The sequence below is a fragment of the Callorhinus ursinus genome, unplaced genomic scaffold (assembly GCF_003265705.2).
Source record: "Callorhinus ursinus isolate GAN/ISIS: 27379988/994484 unplaced genomic scaffold, GSC_fseal_2.0 scaffold9, whole genome shotgun sequence".
Classification (NCBI taxonomy): domain Eukaryota; kingdom Metazoa; phylum Chordata; class Mammalia; order Carnivora; family Otariidae; genus Callorhinus; species Callorhinus ursinus.
Window position 1 is genome coordinate 61389478 of NW_027397071.1, and position 24711 is coordinate 61414188.

General features: G+C 36.3%; 1 protein-coding gene across 7 annotated transcripts in view; it reads left to right on the top strand.

Annotated features, from left to right (window-relative positions):
- Positions 1-24711, top strand: part of FAF1 (Fas associated factor 1) — a 487148-nt gene that overhangs the window by 87829 nt on the left and 374608 nt on the right. For 3 of the 7 annotated variants that reach the window (XM_073896766.1, XM_073896765.1, XM_073896767.1), the window contains exon 3: positions 8799-8873. The exons of the other annotated variants lie outside the window; for them this stretch is intronic. In XM_073896766.1, coding sequence (XP_073752867.1) covers positions 8799-8873 — 75 coding nt within the window. The remainder of the gene's footprint in view (positions 1-8798; positions 8874-24711) is intronic. 7 annotated transcript variants of the gene reach the window in all.

The window sequence follows — 24711 nt, forward strand, 5'->3', positions numbered from 1 at the left end:
CCCCCTCCCCCTGCGTCTATTTTCCGAATATCACCTCGGATTCACGTCTCTGCACGTCCTACCTTGCAGAAAGTGGTCGCTTTTCTGTTCAGAGAGTTGCTGCTGTTCTTTTCGTGATCTCCTGTTGAGTTTGTATGTGTTCAGAATGGTTTGATCCCTATCTAGCTGAATTCCTGGCACCAGATGAAATTTAGGTCTCCTACTCCCCTGCCATCTTGCTCCTCCTCCTATTTTTTCTTCAAATAAATTCTCTGCCCCCTTTTTTCTCTCTTCTTCTGGGAATCCTTTAATCTGAACATTATTACGTTTGATGGGGTTACTGAATTCCCTCAGTGTAGTCTTGATTTGCATAATTCTCTTTTTTCTTTTGTTCAGCTTGATTACTTTCCATTAGTCTGTCTTCTGGGTCATTAAGTAGTTCCTCTACTTCTTTCGGCCTCTTGTTCATTCCATCAATTGTGTTTCTCATTTCATTTATTGAGCCCTTTATCTCTACTATGCTATTCCTTATCTTTGTGTTAATTGTCTCACTGATGTGTACCACTTTTTTCTCAAGTCCAGTGAGTATCGTTATGATCTTTGCTTTAAATTTTTCATCAGTCATGTTACTTATATCTCTTTCGCTTAGACCTGCAGCTATGGCCTTGTCCTGTTCTTTCATTTAGGACAGATTCCTCTGTCTTTTCATTTTGTCTAAGTTTCTGTGCCTGTTTCTGTGTGTTAGTAAAGTCATCGATATCTCTTGTCCTTGAGGGTAATGGCTTCATGGAGAAGCCCTCTAGTGCCCTACAGTGTAATCTCTCCTGTTGCCCAGGGCCTGGTGCCTCTGGGAGTGGCTGCATGTGTGTTGTGTGTGCTGTGCTGTTTTGTCCTGACCACTTTGTCCTTCAGGCCAGTTGTCTGTAGAGGCTCTCTTTGCCTTCTGTGAGCAGTGTTTCGTCCTTGGTCTGAATGTGGCATATTTTAACTAGGTGTGCTCTGGTCTGCTTGTGAAATGAGACCTGGGTGGGTCTTCTTGGGGAGGGGCCTGTGCCCTTGGGACTGAGGCAAGTGTGATTGGGAAGCATGGCTCTTCTGGAATGTGGGAGGCAGGGCTTGGTTTAAACAAGTTAGGTAGTGACTGCCAGCATTGTGCTGTTTCCCACAGGTGGCCCTGTGTTCATGCTGAGGGGTGGGGAAGGGAAATGCCACCTGTTAGTACCTTTGTTTCTGGAGGGGGTCTCTTTGTGAATGCTGCCTCTCTGGGACATGCTCTGGAATGAGCACATAGCTGGTTTACCATGTGCCTCAAGTGCTCTTCAAAACACTGTCTCCACAGTGTATGTCCATGGGCTGTTTGTCCTGCTTTCTATTCAGGAGCAGCCACAATGCCTTTTGAGCTCTCCCAGATCAAAGTATGTTGACCTTTAAAACTCCAGCCTCTAAGTTCTGCTGGTTGTAAGAACTCCCGAAATTTGGGCCATGTTGCTTTCCAAGCCAATTGCTGTGGCCTTTTCATTTTCCCATGCACTCTCCTGTGTGCAAGTATGATCTTTCACCCTTCTCTGCACTGCAGTGGCCATGATCTGTTTGTTTCCTGTCCATGTCTCTGAACTTCGTACCTTCTTTAATGTGGCCTCTTTTCTTCCTTTAGTTGTGGAGTTTGTTCTGCCAGTCTTCAGGTCGATTTCTGGTGTATTTTAGGAGATTTCATAGTTCCTTCGTTGTATTTGTGGTAGGAGGTGAACCTAGGGTCCTCCTACTCTGCTGCCATCCTCCTAATCCATTGTGCTCTATTTTTATTAAAGCACTGTATAGATGATATGTCCATGATTTCTTTGTGGAGGTGGGAAGTGTCAGGAACTTATTCAGAATAATGTCCCAGATTTTTTGTCTTGAAGTTTTTGTTTTGTTTTGTTTTTTGTTTCTTTTGTTGTTGCTTTTTGCACTAGCAAGTGCATTACTTTATTTAGTTTGTGTATTTTTAGGGTATCCTTTGGGGAGGGTGATGCAAATTGTTGCTTTAGATTAAAAATCCCATCAAGCCACTCTTGCATGGTATTGATGAGAGGAATATGGGATGGAGTTAAGTGAGGTCATGGGCTTTGAATAATTTTCTACAAGTCTTTCATCTGAAAATTACCATTTGGGGGTAATGTAAATTCTTTCCTAACGTCCTTTCTGTTGGTCCATGTTTATTAGCTTTGAAGGGTAAAACATCAGTTGACTCTGCATATTTTCTCAATCCAGTGTATCTAGAATATTGCAAAGGACAATTTTTCCAGATAGTGTTAAATAATTGAATGATATAAGGATTCTTCAACTATGAGTTAACTTAATTTTTGAAAATATTGTAATAGCACTTGGGTTAAAAACACACTGGGAGCTTAAAAAAAATTAACAGTATATGGTATCTGACTTTTGAGAAGTGTACTGAAAAATTAATAAGACATATGGTCTCTTAGACATGTGTTTTATACTCAGAAATGGTAATAAACTCCCTGAAAAATGATGGTTGTGCGTATTTTAGCTATTTTACAGATTTAGACAGACAAGTAAAATAATCTATATGGAGATATAGCTTGAGTCCCAAGAATTTGTCATTAGTCACTTACCCTGATCCTGCCCCTTATTTGCATTATATAGCTGTTGAGAAACTAGTGCTTCCAAACCCTGTTTTAAATACTCTCCAGTTGACTGTATTTATTTTGGGGATAACTGTAGGTTGGGTTATATATGCTAAAGTTCTGAAAGCAAAATGACATGAACTTTAATTCTGTTGGGAAGTATCTCAGCTACTGTTTTACTTGAAATGAAGACTAGTATACTCTGTCTTCCTCCATCCACCTCAGTCTTTGAGTTTTCACCTTGTCCTGCACTTACATTTAAGAGAGGATTAATGTTGTTATAGTTGATTCCTTCCTATACCGAAAGATGAATATGTAAGAAAGAGTTATTGCAAATGAAGTAGATATCTTTTACCAGGGGATTGCCTTCTTACGTGGAAGCATGCTATGTGATCACTATAAATTCTAATACAGGCTCCAGAATTGACCCACTGTTCCATTTTTTTGCTTTTAGTATAGAAGAATTTGTGCCAGTGGAGAATAGAAATCTATACAATTTGTGTTAATTTTGAGTAATCAAAATGTGAGGCAGGTAACTATAGTGAAAATCCATTGCTTTCATCTTGAATCAGGATCCCTGGCTTTTCAAATCTCTTGTCATTTTATTGAGTATAGCCTGAGTTACTTCTTTCTGAACTTCTCTATATAAAATAATATGTTTGGACTAAATCATAGCTAAGGTCTTTAGATACATGAAATATTTATGAAGAATCGATTTATGTCCTAATTCTTATTGATTCTTTAAAAATCAGTCAACTGTGAATAGTAATATAAGCAAACACTTTAGTAGAATTTCATAAGTGTTTGAAATGCTTGTACACATACCATTTTGTTTAATCTTTTTAACAACTTTATGATTTAGATAATGGCAAGACAAGATGCATGCCAGTTGCTTCACAGGTCTGTATATATGAAACTCCTTTAATAAAATAAAATTTTCGGTAAGTTCTAGGAGATCCAGGGAAAGATATTTGACATATACTTGATAACCCAGTGCTAAGTGAAATAAAATAAAATAAATGTTAACCTAGTCATACTGCATTTTAAGTACTCTATGCTCTTAGGACATGATTTTTGAACTTTGCACTCTAGTTCTGCCCTAGTTTTCTGCCTGTGCTGACATAGCTGTTTTGCTGAAGAAAGGCTCTATTCAGTGTGCTTGTATTTATCTTTATGTGTTTCAACGTAAGGCAAAAATGAAACAAATCAGCCTATCTATTTTTGGATCATTACTGAATTAGTAGTCCTCAGTGATAGATTTATACTAATATAAGTTTATAATAAATTGATAAACAGTGAAGAGTCAAACCCAAGGAAAATTACTATGCACATAATTTGTCACATTTTAAGGTGCACTGAGGTGCCTTGAGATATTTCCATTCTACCAATTTTCACTTTTGAAGAAATATATCTTAGTGATTATCCTAAAATTCCTTAGAAAAATTTCTTCTACTACCCTACTCAGGATGTGGTTAGAGTTCCTTGAGTATGCACTGCTTTCTATTTTATACAGTGTTATGAACACCTGCAGTTTTATGAATGAACTAGTTTAGCCAGTGATATAATGAGTCTCTGTTGTCATCAGAAAGCAGCCAAGCATTGAGTGCTGCCCTTCATCAAAGGCCATTAGACACTGGCTTATATTTGCACACATCCTTGCTATGACAAAAGAGAAGTTATTATGAAGGAATATCTCATTTTATCAATTACTCCTCCTTTGCTATAACTTTCTTTGTTTTTCTTCTTTTTAAGGGACTGTAAGGCCACTGTTCTACAGAAGTTTTCAATTTTTTCAGTTTGTAATTCGCCTACCATCCCATGTCTACTGTCAGTCCTTTTATTGAGGGTGTACTTTGTGCTAGGTATCATGTCAAGTGGTTTGCCTACATTATTTCATTTAATCCTCACAGCTGTTCTAAAAGGTGGATAGCTAGGTGGGTATTAGCTTTATTTTATAGATGAGAAATTGAGGCCCTATAAAGTTAACTTTCCATGCTTGTGCATCTATCTGATAAGGAGTAACGCTGTGATTTTGAACCCTTGACTTTTGGTCTATAAAAATGTTCATACCTTTAAAGTCATGTTTCATGATTATTAGATTTTCTATACCCAGTCTATTTATCTTCTCTTTACTCCTATATTTTTCTTTCTACCACTCACAACTAATTTCATATTGTCAAGTGAAAGACCTTTGCTGTAGTTGTCTCTACTGGTACTTTAAATATGTTTATGTGTTGTTTTCAAGTGGATTCCAAGTTTTTTTTTTTTAAGATTTTATTTATTTATTTGACAGAGAGAGACACAGCGAGAGAGGAAACACAAGCAGGGGGGATTTGGAGAGGGAGAAGCAGGCCTCCCATGGAGCAGGGAGCCCGATGCAGGGCTTGATACCGGGACCCTGGGATCACGACCCGAGCCTAAGGCAGACGCTTAAGGACTGAGCCACCCAGGCGCCCCTAGATTCCAAGATTCTAGAAGAAAGGGATTGTGTTTCTTATTATCTTGGCACCTGATACTTGTTTAATAAATGCTTATTTGAATGATTACTTTTATTATTAGTACATGTAAATTTTTTAGTCTATTTTTTACATCTCTGTCATTTGCATATTTGAAAAGTCCTTGCTGTTAAGTCTTCTGACTCTTACTGCTATTACTCTTCCTTATCTGGCATAATGCACTTTGAGGAGAGGGAGGCAAACCCAGATACCCAAGGAATATGATTGGGCTGATTTCATTATCTCACTAATAACATTTAGATGGTCTTCTCCTCTTGTAGCTTTTTAATTAATATGTTTCACAAACAAATTGTTTCCGTTTTTTTCCCCCTTCTGTTTATTTCTGGTTGTGCTAATCTGGTTGAAGTATCATAAAGAAAGCTCCTCACATGACCTAATCTGTTTGAAGTTTGAAGTTGAAACTCTGCATCTCAATAAAGAACTTAAGTGCAGTGAAAGACTACTGCTATTTCAGGGTGCCTGGGCGGCTCAGTCGGTTAAACATCTGTCTTTGGCTCAGGTCATGATCTCAGGGTCCTGGCATCAAGCCTGGCATCCGGCATCTGGCTCCCTACTCAGCAGGGGGTCGGCTTCTCCCTCTCCCCATGCCCCTCCCCCTGCTCGTGTGTGTGTGTGTGTGTGTGTGTGTGTGTGTGTGTGTGTGTGTGTGTGTGCTCTCTCTCTCTCTCAAATAAAATTAAAAAAGACTACTATTTAAAGTGTGATTAAGTGGATATGAAAGAATTGTTTTCTAGGGACGCCTGGGTGGCTCAGTTGGTTAAGCATCTGCTTTTGTTCAGCTCAGGTCATGATCCTGGGGTCCTGGGATCAAGCCCCATGTCGGGCTCTTTGCTCAGTGGGGAGCCAGTTTCTTCCTCTGCCTGCCACTCCCCCTGCTTTTGCTCTCTCTCTCTCTGACAAGTAAATTAAATAAAATCGTAAAAAAAAAAAAAGAATTGTTTTCTACCTTTCAGAGGAAACTTACGGTTTTACAAACATGAAATTCTCCATTTACTCACCTCACGGTGGTTCACATTACCAAAACAAAACTGTTTGAAGTCTACATTTTTACCCCTGACTGCAACTTGACTGTTTATTTTTTCATTGGAATTTTCTCTATGTTGTGTTACTTTTCCTTTAAATATAGTCTAGTTCTAGAGTTACTTCCTTGCATGAACCAAATACCTCTTTTATAAAACCTACGATAGGTAAAAGTTAAGAGACTTTAAGATTAGTAAAAAGTGGTGTGCTAATGTGATGGTTAATTGATACTGTGCCCATTACTAAATGAAATTTGGAACTGTGGCTAATATTTATTGTTTTTTGATTTCTAGTATACTTGTCTAACCTATGTTTCAGAACACAGTTAAAACTAACTGAAATCATGAGGAGTCAGCTCACTGAGGTGAAACGAAGCTAAAAGCTTCATGCTAATTCTGAAAGAGGTGGTATATGCTACTTAAAGCTTGAATATTTAAAAGAAAATTAAAATTTAAATGGTTTTGTTTTTAAAATTATTCAGTTCAACTGGATGCACTTTGATCTTGATATTTTATAAAGCTTGCTAACCTACAGGTTAGCTTGATTTTAAAAATGGGTTTATTTTTCCCAAGTTGCCTTGCTATATGATAATTAATTTATTTCTGTTACTGGAATTGGCTTAAACAAAATATCATTGCAGCAAAGTCAGTGGTTAGCACACCTGTAAATGTGATGACTTGCAGTTCCTCTTGCTGGTTTCAAGGATCAGCGGACATAAATCTGTGTGTGCTTAGAGAAAAAAAGTATTATGGCAGTTAAAATTCCTGTTTTCATAATTCTTTATACTGACAGTTTTTAAAAAGTTGCTACTTAATGATAATAAAATTTCTTAACAATTTTAGTTACATTTCTGTATTTAAGTAAGGTAGTTAAAATGTTCACATAAAAATTTATGTTTTCTAATATCTCCCTAGGTTATCATTTTTTCATTCTCTTATTTTTTTAATTAAAAAGATTTTTTTTTTTGCAGTAAGAATGTTTAACATCTACTCTCAGCAACTTCATTTTCTTTTAATAATCTATTTTTGAATTTTGTTGTTTGGTTTGTATTTTGTTTAACTTGGTGTTTTAGTAATTTTTTATATTTTTGGTGTACTCATCTAATACTTCTTCCTTTCTTGTGCATGGATTTCTTTCCAACATATACTTGTTCTATGTCCTAAAAACATAGTTCCATAGTTCTGTAGATACCAAGGTACTCTAAGATAAACTATGTTTTATCTGTATCCAGTTTAGTTACAGGAAACCGAGCAGTGGAGTTGTTCTTTGAGTACCTGTTATAGAATTTGGGCCATCTTTCATAGCTTAATGTTGAAAGTCCTGTACCATTTAACTCTGCCTATTCATTATGAATGAGCTTCCATGACTCTAGAGCATATATGACTTCATACAGCCAAATTAGTCTATAATCTCAAACATGCCATAAGTATTCTTATTGCCAAGGTTGTGCTTTTCCTTTTCCTTGTTGATCATTCAGATTTTATCCTTCCTTTAAGGCTCACTTGAACTCTAATCTTTTCTATTTCCTAGCAGCCTCTTCCCTCAGTGGGAATGCTTGTCTCTGAAGCTTTGTATCCATTATTGTGGTACTACTACTCTACTGATATTTAGCCTTTGCTCCATTTTTCCTCTTCCCTTCACCCCAACATGTGGTCATACACACGCACACATTTAAAGAGAATGTGTAATATTGTTAAAAGAATTAAAATGACTTTCATCTAGGGGCACCTGGGTGGCTGAGTTGGTTTAAACGTCTGCTTTCGGCTTAGGTCATGATCCCAGGGTCCTGGGATCGAGCCCCACATTGGGCTCTCTGCTCAGCGGGGAGCCTTCTCCCTCTGCCTGCCGCTCCCCCTGCTTGTGCTCTCTCTCTGTCAAATAAATAAATAAAATCTTAAAAAAAAATGACTTTCAATTAGAGTGTATAAGGAAGGACTTTATGGGTAAGTGTACATGTTGATTCATAGATATACTTAGAAAAATGCATTATGTTATACCTGTAATAAATCTGTGGCTAGCAGCTATGTAGAAGATATCTTTGAAGATAATTGAGTAGTCCTAATGTATTGCTACATTATTGCTAACATGTTGGCATTTTTTCCTTTTAAACCAGTAAGTTTATTACCTTTTTCTGAATGTCAGAATTGAGGTATAGTTCTAGAGGCCAGTAGTCTCTAATAATCAGCGGTCTGTGTTTTAGGGATATGGCAAGTCTAATAGCACTCTCATAAATTCTAGGCTTGAATTTGGGACTTACTTTTTTTATTAACTGATTTAATACATAGAGGATGAATATTTTTAAGACATAATGACTGATAATAGCATGTTTAGAACATGAGGTTATTTAAAAATGTTAAGGAATCATAGAATAGTTGCAAAATAGTTCAAGGTTTTTGATACCCTTTATCAAACTTCTGTTAACATTGACATCTTACATAACCACAGTGCAGTTGGTAACAGTTGGTACAACTGGCACAGTACTATTGGTGACTTTAGTACAATACTATTACAATAGTACTATTATACTATTGGTACAATATTATTAACTAATTTATGGACCTTATTTGAATATCACTAGATATTTTACTAATGTACTTTTTTTGATTCAAGATCCAATCTAAGACCCACAATGCATTTACTTTTTGTGTTTCTGTAGCCTTCTGCAATCTTTGACAATTCCTGGGTTGTTCTTTGTTTCATGACCATGACACTTTTGGAGAGTACTGATCAGGTATTTTGTAGCGTATTCCTGAGTTTGGATTTCTCTGATGTTTTCTCATAATACACTGAACATATATGTATTCTTGGAAAGAATATCACAGATACAATTTTGTGCCTTTCTCACTGTACCAGGAGGTATACGATGTCAATATGTCTTACTGCTGGTGGTGTTAACTTTGATACTTGGTTCAGATGATGTCTTCCAGGTTTCTTCACTGTAGTTACTATTTTCCTCTTTGTAATTAGTAAATATCTTACATGGAGATATGCTGAGACTATAGAAATATTTTATTAAAGTTTTGCGTGCTAATTTTATCTCTTTTGATTTGTCATTATACTTCTTATGAAATTATTTTTAGTAGTTGTCCTAGGTTTTACAAAATAATCTTTAAACAATCAGAATCTACATTTAAATAATAATATACTGCTTCATGTGTAGTGTGATGGCCCTACAGCATTGTATTTCCAATTCTCTCCTATTTTTTTGTATTGTTATTGTCATGTTATTTTAGTTTTGCAAATGGTATAAACACAATATGTTGTGACAAGTTTTGTTTCAGGTAGTCAGTTTTCTTTTAGAGCAGTAAAATGTAAGGAGAAAATAATTTTATTTTACTTAATATTTGTTTCCTTTCTTTGTGTAGATTGAAGTTTTTGTTTGGTATCATATTCCTTCTGCCTGAACTACTTCATTTAGTATTTCTTGTAGGGTAGGTTTGGTGGCAATAAATTCTCACAGTTTTTTGTTTTTCTGAGAAAGTTTTTATTTCTTCATTTTTGAAAGATGATTTCAGTGGGTATGGAATTCTGGGTTGACAGTTTTTTCCCCCTTCAGCACTTTAAGTTGTATTTTACTCTCTTATTTTCTAGCTTGCATGGTTTCTGGAGAGAAGTCTGTTTATTTTCTTATATTTGTTCCTCTGTTTGTAATGTCTTTTTCCTCCCCTCTGGCTGCGTTCAAGAATTTCTCTTAGTTTTTCAGCAATTTGAATATGATCTGCCTAAGGGTGTGTGTGTGTGTGTGTGTGTGTGTGTGTGTGTGTGTGTGTAGCTTTTGTAGTTCTGCTTGGTATTCTTGGATCTGGTTTTAAAGATTCTATTTTTTAATTGAGATTAATATTGCATACAGTTAACCATATTAATATGTACAGTGGTATTTAGTGTATTTTGCCTTAACTCTCTCTCACCAGTACACTTTCAGTCTTTACCAATTTGTCAATCATCCTAGTGTAACTCTTATCCTAGCAAGCCAGTGCTCACATTTTGTCTTTCTCTGCATGCTCCTATCTTAGATTTTATGCCAGTTGTTCACCCTGTGAATGGGGTCCAGAAAAGTTATGAACTTGGGTGCTCCCTCTTTCCATTGTAAGGTTGGAAGTAATACTCTAGTTCTCTAGTGATCCAGTGTCATTATTTTGAAAAACTGCTGTCATTTCAGTTTTTTTTCTTTCTCCAGTAAATGTTTAGTAGGTCGTTTTAAAATTTCCAGATGTAAGGTCCTTTCTATTTTCTTATTTTTGTTAGTAACTTCTAATTCCACTGTATTAGATTTAGAGAGTATTATTTATAACATTTCTACTTGGTGGAGATTATGTTTCTTTGTAACCTAACATATGATTGATTTTTGTGTTTGTGTCATTGGCTCTTGAGAGAAAGGTGTGTTCTTTATTATCAAAATGTAGATTCTAATATATATCCGTAAGGTCTTCTACCTCCTTTCTTATGTTTTGTCCACTTGATCTGTCTTGTATTGAGAGTGCTATATTTAATTAGCCTACTCTTAGTGTATTTCTGTGTCTTTTTAAATATCCTATAGTTTTTTTCATGAAGTTGGTTGCTGTTTTATTCCATGCATGCATATTCATTTTTTAAAAAGATTTTATTTATTTATTTATTTGATAGAGAATGTGAGAGCGAGCGTGCATGCACAGGAGGGGGGAGGGGCAGAGGGAGAGGAAGAAGCAGACTCACTGCTGAGTGTGGAGCCTGATGCAGGCCTCAGACCCAGGACCATGACAGCATGACCGGAGCCAAAGTCAGGCACTTAACCAACTGAGCCACCTGGGTGCCCCATGCATGCATGCATATTCATAAGAGCAATATTTTCATTGTGATTTGTGGCTTTTGGGATTAAAAAGTGACCTTTGTAAATAAAAGTGACCTTTGTTACATTTAATATTAGATGTCTACTCCTACTCCTTTTTGTGTCCATTAGCTTGATTTTTTAAAAACGATTTTATTTATTTGACAGAGAGAGAGAGAAAGAGCAGAAGCAGGGGGAATGGCAGGCAGAAGGAGAGGGAGAAGCAGGTTCCCTGCTGAGTGGAGAGCCCAGCACAGGACTCCATCATAGGACCTCAGGATCATGACCTGAGCTGAAGGCAGACAGACACTTAACCGACTGAACACCCCATTGCTTGATTTTTAAAAAATTTTCTTTTTAGTCATTTTGTTACTTTGTCTTAGGTGAATGTCTTGTATATAGCATATAGTTGAGTCTTGCTTCATGAGCAAAACTGAAAATGTTTAACAGTTATGTCCATTCATATTCACTAATGCGATTGATGTGTTTGGTCTCAGTGCTGTCATGATATTTTGTAATCATTTGTTATGCTTTCTGTCAGGTGTATTTTCTTTCCTTTTATTTACAGTTATTTTTCTTAAATTATTGGTATTTAAGAAGGCTTATATGTTCTTGTGGTTACTTTTATACTTGAACTTTTTTTAATGCTCTTAGTTTCATATTTTCTTTTTAGCTGTTTACTGTGTGATTTATCAATTTTAAAGTATTATTTAAGCCTACCTTTTGCCTGTGTAACAATTGGTGTTCTTATTCTATTTTCCTTCTTACATTAATATTTTATACTTTTTCAGAACATTTAAATTTGTCCGTTTGTCTTTCTCCTTGCATCTCACATCTGTTTTAGTGGTGTATATTTATATATTCTTAAAATACTTATTTTTGGTCCTTTCACTGAAGTTTTCTTAGTCATCAGTTGGTTGGATGAAGTTCTTTCTCTAGGAGATTTCTCAAGGGCTGATTACTGCAGAATTCCCTAAGTTCTTACATGTTGAAAATTTTTTTGTTCCCCTGATATTTGAAGTTTGGCTGCATATAAACTCTGGTTCATATGTTCTTTATATTTGCTTTTATTATTAATTAGAAATAGACTTTTTTTAAAGATTTTATTTATTTGAGAGAGAGAGAATGAGCAGGGGGCGAGAGGGGGTGGGGCAGAGGGAGAGGGAGAAGCAAACTCTCCGCTGAGCAGGGAACCCCATGTGGGCCTCGATTCCAGGACTCTGGGATCATGACCTGAGCCAAAGGCACCTGCCCAACCTACTGAGCCACCCAGGTGCCCCTAATTGTGTTTTTAAAACCTGCTGCTTCATTGTCTTGCTTTATATATTGGTTTGGAAACTGATGGCAGTCTTAATCTTTTGCCTTTGTAAGTTAATGATCTCCACCTGGAGGCTATGAGGATTTTATCTTTATATTTGAAATTTAGTAGTTTTAGTAAACTATGTCTCAGAGTTGGTTATTCTGGATTAATTTCCCCAGGCCTCCAGTGAGTTTATTCAGTATATAGATTCATGTCTTTTTGTATTTCTAGAAAGCTTACTTATAGTTTTTTAAAATTTATTTTTATTTTTAAATTTTTATTATTTTTTTAAGGCATGGAGCCCAATGTAGGGCTCAAACTCATGACCCTGAGATCAAGACCCAAGCTAAAAAAAAAAAAAAAAAAAAAAAGACCCAAGCTAAGATCAAGAGTTGGATGCTCAACCGACTGAGCCACCCAGGCGCCCCTCTTAGATTATAGTTTTAAATTTTAGTTCTGTTCAATTGTTTTCTGTTTTAGGAACTTGACAATATGAGTATTATTACTTTGTCTCTCTTCCACTTTAAGTACTTTCTTTCTGGTTCTTTTTTTTTTCATTATGTTATTTTCATTCTCATGGTTGTTTTCTTGCCTTTCTTCAATGCCCCTCGTGAAATTTTGGTTGGCATATTTTTCCATGGGTACCTTGTGACTTAGTCTTCATTTCTGAGGATATCTTATTTTTTCCTTTTTCCTGAGTACCATCAGCTTTCTTTCCTTTCTCTCTGCCTTTTTGGTTATTGTTCATAGTTTTAAAATTTTCTGATTCAAGGTGGTTTTTCCTCAAACGCTTATTTAACTATTTAAATATATTGTTTGGAGTATTGATTTACAGCTTTTCTTTGCTTCATGGTAGTTTTTTGGAAGGGAATTTTCCTCAGTAGATACATATGAAATTTCATTTCCTGATTTTTTTTTTTGCAATAGCTCTTATATATTGGTTGATTTGTGTGTGTTTATGTTCATTTTTATGGTGATATGAATGACAGTATTTTTACTTAATGGCGCCCTCTTCTGTCAGTTTAGCAAAGCTCAGATACTTCAGTGTTTTGGTTGGTTTGTTTTGGTGTTTGGGGGGAGTTGAAGGGTGGTAAAGAGTAATGAGTGCTTTGATTTTATGGTTCTCTTTTTGTCTTGTAAGACACTAAACTTTACCATTTTGCTTCTTTTCCCCTTTACCACTTGACTATCAAAGGGAGCCTTTCACTTTCTTTCTGCTTTTTTTTTCTCTTTGCAATAGCTTTGTGTTTCTTAGACTGCCCCTTTAAGTCATTCCTGCCCTTCTAAATTGTGCCTTTATAAATCCTTTTCTTGTAATCTTTGCTCTGATCTGTTTTACCTTTTTATATTTTATTTTTACTTTTTTTTTAAATTTTAAGTTTATTTATTTATTTGAGAAAGAGAGCAGAGCAAGCGAGGACATGAGTTTGGGGGGAGTGGCAGGGTGAAGGAGAAGCAGACTTCCCGCTGAGCAGGGGAATCTATCCCAGGCCCTGGGATCATGACCTGAGCCGAATGTAGACACTTTGCCAGCTGAGCCACGCAGGCGCCCCTGTTTATCTTTTTAATGATTTCAGACAGACAGAACTTATGCTCTCAGGCAGTAGTTTTAGCGCAGTTGTAAACTTCTCTAGCTTCCCTCTTCTGCATTCTCCTCAGTTTTGGAGGCCTTTCTTGTGGGGTAGGGGTAGGATGAGGAACATGAGAGACCATGCAGTAGGAATTGGTAATTTTCCTCTTTTTATTCACAGTTACTTTGAAGTTTCAATATTCTCTTTCTGCAAGTCATGTTGAAGGCATCCTTTTTGTTTACCTTTATTTCTCCTTTGTTGTTTAGTATTGTTTTGGATGATGTAACAGTCTGGCTCTAATCAGGATATAGAAAACCACACAGTAGGTTAAACAAGTGAAATTTAATTTAACTATGATAAAGGAATAAGTATAAGATTTGAGAACACTCTATACTGTACTCTAGAGCTAAGAGAGAGTACCTAAGGAAGGACAAACTTAGAAGGGATTCAGACCTTTTTGGAGAGTTCAGCCCATTGAACAGGAGAGAAGTTCACTCTTTGGCCAGACCTGAACTGGTTTGTAGTCATTGGGTAAGTAATTGTCACCCTCTGATGGAAGATGGTGGGGGGAGCAAATCAACCATCAGTAATGTGGGTATGCAGCAGGCTTGCTTGGAGTTGGGAATCCTCTGATCACAGGTAGGCTGAGTGCAGAAGATGGGGGACTTGAAGAAGGAGCAGCAACATGGTGTGATCCCTCTGGCCACAGGCAGCTGTGCACAGGGACTTGCTGGGGAAGTCAGGGGGGTGGTCAGTGGGCAGAAAACTTCTGGGCAGTTTTCCAGTTGAGAAGGCTGTGGAAAGATTATCACTCAGCCAAGACTGCATGGTTGTAAACAGACTATGTTCTGGGCTCATGACTGGGGTAGAACTCTCTTGGGTGTCCTCATGTCCCACCCATATTGCCAACACCTGTGCTGCAGCTGGAAACTATAGGAGAGAGGCTTTTTTTCTCGGCAGTGTCCTTCTAGTATTCTCTACTGACAAGACGTTATGCTCACTTTAAAAGAGATGTCAAGGAATTCTTTCTTTCTTTCTTTCTTTTTTTTAATCACCGAACATAGTTAAAGTATATGTTTGGACCTAAGAGTCAAGTAAATGACACAGATGGAAATACTGGATGGCAGATAGTTAAGCAGCCACTGTTGACTTCAGTTACTTGGAAGTCCCACTAAATTCTATGTATCTGTACCTTTTTTCTTTTCTTTTCTTTCTTTTTCCTTTTTTTTTTTTTTAAGATTTGATTTATTTGACGCAGAGAGAGAGACAGCAAGAGAGGGAACACAAGCAGGGGGAATGGGAGAGGGAGAAGCAGGCCTCCCGCTGAGTAGGGAACCCGATTCCGGACTCCATCCCAGGACCCTTGGGATTATGACCTGAGCCGAAGGCAGATGCTTAACGACTGAGCCACCCAGGTACCCCTCTGTACCTTTCCTTAAGTTCGTCATTTGGAATGCCATCCTTTGGTACTTCAAAGCTTTCCTTCCTCCCAGCGTGTCAAAAATTTATCCTGCCTCAGGGACCCTCTGTTATAATCTTGACTTTAGCTTTTTCATTACTAATCACTGCTACCTCTTCTGTAATCTTAATTTCTGGTATCCCTCTTTCTTATCCCCATCTCCTACCCTTTAATAACTTGACTTAGAAAATCCTTCAAGCACACTAGGATCTATTAATTCATGGGTCCTGTCACCTTTACACTGTCTTTCAGATCCTGTGTATCCACTTTCCTGATTTTTTTTGTTTTTTAGTCCCATCATTATATTGATACTGCAGGGCCAAAACTTGAAGTCCAGGTCTTCTGATTTTAGATTCATATTCCCATATTCCACTATAACTAGGGATGGCAAACAGTTTTAATATGTAAGCCAACTCTGTTCAGTTTTTTTTTCACTGTGTGCAAAGACAGTTGATAATGTCTGCCTCAAGAAGTGCATTATGGTTTATGGGATCATGTCCAGATTTAGCAGGAAAAAGTGATATAATTGCTTCTGAAAAGCTGCAATGAACATATATATTTCATTGTAACCACATTTATTTGAACAGGTCTTAAAAATCAGTAGTGATCACTAGTATGTTTAAGTAGCAAATTTAGATTTTGGTTTTAGACAAAGATAACTGGCATTGGTAACATCTCTCTTCCTTCCACTTGCCATGTTCTATAAAGCTGATATATAATTCCAAAATGATTATATCTTCCTCACTTATTAATTGGAATGAGAAGCCAACCTTGTAAAGATCTGAAGGAAAAGCACTGTAGAAGCAGAAGAAAGAACAAATGCAAAGGCCCTGAGGTGAGGGCCAACATGTTTTTGAGGAAGAGATAGAAGTCTGATGTGGCCAGAATGCAGTGAGCAAAGGAGAGAGAATGCTAAAAGTCAGAACAAGAGATAGGGACCTGATTTTGTAGGACCCTGTGGAAGAATATTTTGGGTGTATCAGTAACATTTCAATTTGATAACTCATAATCCAAAAATGATTTTCTCATTAATGCATGAAACATTTAAATACATGCTTAAGAACGATATAAAATTATATTGGTTTGGGTTACAAAGTAGTGTTCTCTTACAGTAGACCTCAAATGACAGGCCATGTAATACATACAGGAAGAAACAATGGAAAAGCTCCTACTGTTCTGAAGAAATCATTACCCAGACTGCCAGTTCTTTTTGTGTCTGTCTTTGACCATTTGGACTGTGTTGATTAGGGGCTCAAAATCTAGAGTTTTACATTAGAATGGAAGTATTGGTTCTGGCAGTCAGTATGAAAGAGTTACAAGTACTCTGAATGAGTATATGAGGTTCAATGCAGTTAGTGTTATCTGGACCCAGTACTCCTATTTAGGGTGACAAGACTTGATATACTTACATAAAGTATAACAGGATCTTTTGGTCAGTAAATAAAATGAAGTCCAGAATTCCAAGTAAGTTAGAAAGTGTAATGAAGCCTTTGCATTCCTAGTCAGTCAGGAAATATAACAGAGTCCAAATCTCTTACTTAGTCTGGAAATGTAATGATCCAGCATTCCTAGTTAGTCAGGAAGTCTAATAGTCCAGCACTTAGGCAGATATTGCTTAGCAGTTGGTATAAAGGTTTGATGGAAGAAAGGAAACAGAAACTAATGGTCAAAATGGAGTTTTGGAATCATTAATTTATTCAAGCCATACTTTTGATTGATCTCCTTAAAATTTTATGCTTCATAGCTGGATTTTTCTTTTGACCTTAACTTTTTAAAAATCTTTAATATCTGACTTTTCATTCTCTCCAAGTATTTGTCTCTTATATTAATTGATGACTAATTCAAAATGTTGCTTTTCAATTAACTTCATATCTTTTTCTCTTTGTTTTTGTTTTGTTTTGTTTAAAGACCTAAAGTTCTTACCGTATCTTCCTTTTTACTAAAACCTTAAAGACAGAAACAAATGAAACCTTACAGACAAAGAAACAAATGAACAGGCTCGATTTAGCCTGTTTCTTCTGATTAATTTGAACCGAAGGCAGACACTTAACCAATTGAGCCAACCAGGCACCCCCATTTAGGTCTTTCTTAATTTTTCTTTGTTATAAACAAAATAGTGGAGCAGTAAATACTCTTACATTTACTGTCTGACAGTTTCCTTGCAATATATTCCTAGAAGTAAAATTGCTCAAATCTGTATGAATTGCCTGGTTGCACTTGAGAAATGGACCAATTTATAGATAACTTAACAGTAGGCATTAGGGAACATTTTCATTAGTTATAATTTTTATAGAGTGAAATGGATAGATCTTAAATATACAGTTAGATGAGGGTGCCTGGGTGGCACAGTTGGGTAAACCTCTGACTGTTGGTATTGGCTCCGTCATGATCTCAGGGTCCTGAGATGGAGCCCTGTGTTGCACTCTAGGCTCAGCACAGAGTCTACTTGAGATTCTCCCTCTCTCCCTTTTCCCCTCCCCTCATGCTCATTCGCTCGCTCTCTAAAGTAAATAAATCTTTAAAAATATATATACAGTTAGATAAATTTTGATAATTCTATACACCTACATAACTAATATCTCCATCAAAATATAGAACATTTCCATTATCACAGAAAGATTCCTTGTTAATCTTCTTCATGTGTTTGTAGGCCATTTATATTCTTCAGTGATTTATCTATTCAGGTCTTTTGTGTATTAAATTTGGATTGCTTATTTTCTTATTCCACTGAATTATGAGTTCTTTATATATTCTTTATATATAAAAATATTCTAGTCCTTTGTCAAATATATTTATTATAGATATTTTCTTCCAGTATATGGCTCACCATTTCATTTTTTTTTAAATTTTTTAATTAACATATAATGTATTATTTGTTTCAGGGGTATAGGTCTGTGATTCATCAGTCTTACACAATTCACAGCGCTCACCATAGCACGTACCCTCCCCAATGTCTATCACCCAGCCACCCCATCCTTACAGCCCCCAACCACTCCAGCAACCCTCAGTTTGTTTCCTGAGATTAAGAGTCTCTATGGTTTGTCTTGTTTCTCTCTGGTTTTGTCTTGTTTCATTTTTACCCCCCTTCCCCCATTGTCCTCTGTCTTGTTTCTCAAATTCCACATATCAGTGAGATCATATGATAATTGTGTTTCTCTGATTGACTTATTTCGCTTAGCATAATACCCTCTGGTTCCATCCACATCGTTGCAAATGGCAAGATTTCATTTTTTGATGGCTGCATAATATTCTACTGTATATATATATACACATCACATCTTCTTTATCCATTCATCTGTTGATGGACATCTAGGCTCTTTCTATAGTTTGGGTATTGTGGACATTGCTGTTACAAACATTGGGGTGCATGTGCCCCTTTGGATCACCACATTTGTATCTTTGAGGTAAATACCCAGGAGTGCAATTGCTGTGACATTGGGTAACTCTATTTTCAACTTTTTGAGGAACCTCCGTACTGTCTTCCAGAGTGGCTGCACCAGCTTGCATTCCCACCAACAGTGTAGGAAGGTTCCCCTTTCTCTACCTCTTTGCCAACATCTGTCATTTCCTGACTTGTTAGTTTTAGCCATTCTGACTTCACCATTTCATTTTCTTAATGGTGTCTTTTGAAAAATAGAGGATTTTAATTTTGATGTTCAATTTATGAACTATTTTATTGTTCCTGCCCTTATGTCAAGTGGATATCCAGTTGTTCCAGTACCATTTTTGAAAGGATTATTCCTTCCTCATTAAATTCCTTTATCACCCTTGTTGAAAAATCAGTTAAACTTACAGAATTGTTCTATTATATCTTTGAGGAATGGGTTTGTTCATAGTGTTGAAGTATAGGGAATCAGGATCCAGGTTGATTAATTTTGATAAGCTTTCATTTAAAAAAATTTTTTTTGCCTTTTTTCTGTATCTTGGGATGGCTGTCATAGAATCTGATTTGTAATGTGCTCATTTTCAGCAGAACATGTTCAGATTTTTTCCCTCTCTTTTAAAAATTACTAGTATAGCCAAATTATCTACTGGTATTGAGGGATTAAACAGGCTAATAGCCATCTGGAAATAGTTGTTAGAAGGACCTGACAGGTAATGAACATCCTTAGGACACCCTACCCTTCCTTTCTGTGAAAGCATAAGCTGCTGTGCAATTACCAAAATCTGATCAACAATACTTAGGCCATTTCTCCATTGCTAATGCGTATTTGCTGACATCTTTTGTGTTGTCATGCCAGCAGTGATCAAGACCTTATGAAATTCTGGTTGAATAAAACACCTGGAGATAGAATAATTTATAGAAATATGAAAAAAGACTCACGTCTATAAATATCAGACTTCCTGCATACCAGAAAGTTTTGTATATTTTGAGTGCTTGGGAGTATGTGAACTTGGAGTATGTGGTTGGCTACCCTGTAGTGGCCTTTTGCTTGGTGTTGGTGTCACTAATATAAACTAATGTAAGCAGACATGTTTTGTGAATATGTCGCAACTTGATTTTTGTTGTTTTTGTTTATAAAAATAATAGTAGAAATTTAGTTACTACAGATATGAACTCCCTTCTTGTTTTTCTTGCATAGTGCCAACAAAAAATGTGCAGTCATTGAGCAAAGGGCAGGCTAATAGATGTATATTCCTTTTTATGCAAGTGAAACAAAAAAAACCAAACTTTTCAATTCCTTGCTTTAGAGAGGTCTTTGTGCTTTGAACACATCAAAAAAGAATAGCTTAGGACTAGCTCATACTATAGCTAAGTTAGTTGAATATATTCCCCCTAGTATTTTAATAATGAACATTTATTTCAGTTGTTTATACCTTGGTAATGAGTATTGAAAACTTATCTTTAGCTTTTAACTTTACTATCTGAAAATTTGTCTGTGTTACAAATTTGAATTTGATTTAGGTACTTTTATTGTTATAACTTTAAAAAGAATTATGAGTAATAGTAATAGTGATGTACTATTTGTAGTTGTCACATTTTAGGAATTTTCAAAATAGAATGAAATCCTGTGTATATATCACTCTGAGCGAAGATTATGATTTTCAAAATTTTACATTTGCACAGCCAGTAGCATTTATGGTAACAATTGATTGTCACAGATATTTTCCAGGAGATTCCAAAATAATTTATGTTACCATCCTATACATGCCAATGTATGCATTTATACTATAGCTGTGGTTACACGGACTTACCAGGATAAAATTTTCTTAACAATTGAGAGCTTTGAAAGATATCAGTTGTTGAATATTAGTTATAAATTTTTCACTTTTTTTTTGAAAAAAAAAAAAAAGAAACATCTACCATCTTATGGTATTTACACACTTTAGCCCAGTGGTTCAGTCTGTAAAACCATCCTGTTTTAATACACCAAAGAAATGTTTGCGCGGGGGGGAAAAAAGAATGTTTGCAGAGTTGAGCATGCCTTTATGATTGATTTTTTTTGGCGGGTGGTGGTGGTGGGAGGCACTTTATGGTTTTAAAGGGCACATAGTATAAAGGAGTTTTCCTTTTCCCAAGAGTATTTTCTACTATTTGCATAAAGCTGATGGCTGAATTGAGTTTACGGATTGGGTATGTATTTGGCACAAATTGTTCTGGGTGTCAGATCACAGAATTATGCTTCAGTTGTTGTCTTTGAATTTACATAATGAAAGTTACTTGACTAGCCTTTTAGAACATGTAGATTCCAAATTAAAATCAATACATGTAATATATTATAAATTTCATAAAGAAGAGCATCACCTATGTAGTATTCTTGCCAAAATGTTTAAATGAAATCTAATCATGAGGAAGTAATCAAATACAGTTGGCAGATTATTGTATAAAAATTTTAATGGCATGTAAAACACACACACACACAGAAGAAAAGGAAAAAAGTTGGGGAAACTGTTTTAGATTAAAGGAGACCAAGCAACAAGATAGCTAAATGCAGTGCATGACCCTTAACTGGATCTTGATCCAAAACAAAACAACAAGAACAACAGAAACAGTGCACACTTATAAAGGGACAATTGGGACAGTTGGAGAAATTCAGATATGCACTATATCCTACATGCAATATAATGCAATATTAAAATTTTTTTTAAAGATTTTATTTATTTATTTGAATGAGAGAGAGCACATGAGAGGGGGGAGGGTCAGAGGGAGAAGCTGACTCCCTGCCGAGCAGGAGCCTGATGTGGGACTTGATCCCGGGACTCCAGGATCATGACCTGAGCTGGAGGCAGTCGCTTAACCAAATTTTTGAACTTCATAATGGTATGGTTGTTACGTAGGACAATGTCCTTATTCTTCAGATTAAATGCTGGGGTAGTTTCATAGTATCTACAGTTTACTTTTGAATGTTTCAAAAAGAAAAGGTGAATGCATAAGGCCAGAGAGAATGAAAGTAAATTTGGCAAGTGTTAACAGTTACTGAATCTGTGTGAAAGGTGTATTGGTATTCATTGTGTTATTCTTTCAGCTTTTCTTTAGCTTGAAAATTTTCAAAACAAAAATGCTGGGGACAAAATCTACACACAGAGTAAACTTAAACGTTAGGATGGTGCAACTTACTTTATTTTGTCTGATTTTTATCTGTAATCATATCTTTTGCAAGAGATTTTTAAATATGTTATATGCTCAATAATTACTAATTGGGATTCTGCATTTTAATAATGTGATTTCATGATTTTAGAACATCTCAGTTTAAAGAACATATACAGTGGGTTATATACATTCTGTTTCCATTTTGTAAAATAGATGAGATAGGTGGTGTTTTCTTCATTTTAGAAACAAACAATTTGGGGTTTCAAGAAAGGTATGCAAGGACATAGCCAGCTACCCTCATGCCCAGACTTCTCTCCTAAGCCTTGAATCCGCTGTCTATCTTATCATTCATTACACACTTCTACCTGGATGTTCCACAGGTGTCTTTTCTTTTTTTAAGATTTATTTATTTATTTATTTATTTATTTGAAAGAGAAAAAGAGAGAGAGAGAGCAGGAACAAGAGGGTGGGGCAGAGGGAGAAGCAGACTCCCCGCTGAGCTGGAGCCCGACTTGGGGCTTGATCCCAGGACCTGGAGACCATGACCTGAGCCAAAGGCAGAGGCTTAGCCACACAGGCTGTCCACTTCATTTCCTTTAGAGCCTCCATGCTGTTGACAGAATGAACTTTCTAAAAAAGCAAATATAGTCATATTGCTTCGTTTCATTGATAGGATGAAAACAGCAAACAAAGCACTTCATATAATCTAGACCCTACCTACTTCTCTTTCCTCATCCTTACATGCCTCCTCACATTTACCTTACTTTTCAGTCACACTGAAAACTGAATTGCAGCTGCAGTAGTCTTTCATGGCTGCATGCCCTCATATTTATTACTCTAGCTCTTTCACTCTTTGCCACATAATGTGTTACACTTAGTATTCAAGATTTGAAAGTATAAGTTCCCATTGTAAGTCTTCATAACACCTTCACTGGCTGAATTAGGTGCTTTTTCTTTGCCCTGTGCATATTTCTGCTATAAAACTCCATTTAACTGTTTCCATTGCCTTTTACTATAAAATTGTGAACTCCTTGAGGGTCATAGCCCACACATATTAAGTGTTCAGTACATGTTAATGGACTTTCATTTAATCTTAACACTATGAAAATACTTTTCCTTAGAGACACTAGCATATATCAGTTTTTCATAGAGTTGTTGTGACTTTTATATTTATGTGTTTAATTCATCCCCAGTATTGGAATGGTAATTGGAGAACCTGATTTCTAGTTTTGGCTCTGCCCCTTATTTGGTATACTCTCTCAGGCAAGTTAGTGTAACTTTCTAGGCCTCAGTTTCCAGTTAATGACAGGATGAATTAAATGTTTTCTCACACCTACCCATTTTTCCCAGTGACTCTGATTTTATGCTTTCATCTGGGAGGTTTTTGAGCAGAGATGTGACACATTGATAGCAGTGTTACAGGAGTTTCACTTTGACAGAATGTAAATTGGAAGGGTATAGAATGGATAGATGCAGAGAAACCAGTTAAGAGAATAATGTGGTTTAATGAGCATTTCATATAGGATCAGTATTTGGGAAAGGAGAAATGATTATGAGAGAAACTTTACAGTTTGAAATGGTGAGGGCAGAATGGGTTGTCTTCTGCCTAGTCCTTCCCCGCAAATGGATTCCATGATTCAAAGCCTGTATTGACAGAGAACTAGATTTTCTATTTTGGGAGAAATGAAACTAGGGGAGTAAATGGCTTAAATTTTCTCTAATTTCTACCTTAGCTTCAAAACAGAATAAAAGATAGGAACTTTATAACCAGAGCATAGCTATTTCCAGATTTACATAGAAAATGTTATTTTTCACTTGAAGAAACCACTCCCTAAAAACACAGAAAGAAGGTTATCACTCAAAAGAAGCATAAAGACAGAAAAAAGAGGTTTGAAAATCCTAGTTTGAAAAAAACAAAAACAAAAAACCTCAACTATCTAAACATGCTGCTCATCAAGTTCATAGGTTTTAGTTTTGAAATTTTCCTCACTGGGGCATATGCTGTGGAGAAGGTGTCTCCATGTTAGTGTTATTGCAGTTGCACACTTAAATTTAACAGTTGTTGAGCTTTCAAACTTGTTCAGCTGGGAACTTTAGAAAATATCTCTCCTGTAGTATAAGGATGCTGTTGGTGCTTATTACCCCAGACAATCAAGAAATCCAGAAAACTTTGGTAACAGAATTGATACTAAATCTGAGAAGTGCCATGGATGATCACTTTTGTTCCTGTCACGACAACTGTTATTTTCTGCCAGTAGAGGACAATAGAAACAACTGTTGAGGCAGCTGTTGCTAATGTCACTACCACTCTAAAAGTTTTACATAGTGCTTCCACCGGATTTACAAATTCATTGAGAGGAAATGTGTTGGTTTTCCCCATTTCGCCCTTTGTATTTTCCCTGCCACACTGCACATTGATATTTCTAATAGCAAGTCTATTAGTTTCCTGGGGCTGTTTTAACAATTTACCACAAACTTAGTGTGTTAAAACAAGAGAAATTTATTCTTTTACAGTTCTAGAGGCCAGAAATCCAAAATCAAGTTGTTGGCAGGGCCACACTCTTTCTGAAGGATCTAGGGAGAATCCTTTCTTTCTTCCCTGTCTCAGCTTCTTATATCTTCTTGTGGTCTTTGGTTGTGGCAGCATAACTTCAGTGTCTGCCTCCAGTTTCACATGGCCTTCTTCTCTGTGTATACTTTTTGTCTCTGATAAGGATGCACTCATTGAATTGAGGACTCACCTTTTTCCAGTACTATCTCAGTCCTTACCTTGTATCTGTGAAGACCCTATTTCCAAATAAGGTCACATTTTGAAGTTATAGGTTGACATGAATTTTGTTGGCATGCCATTCAGTCCATTGCAGGAGAGTGCTGACAATTTGAGATAACTCTTACTGGTGGAG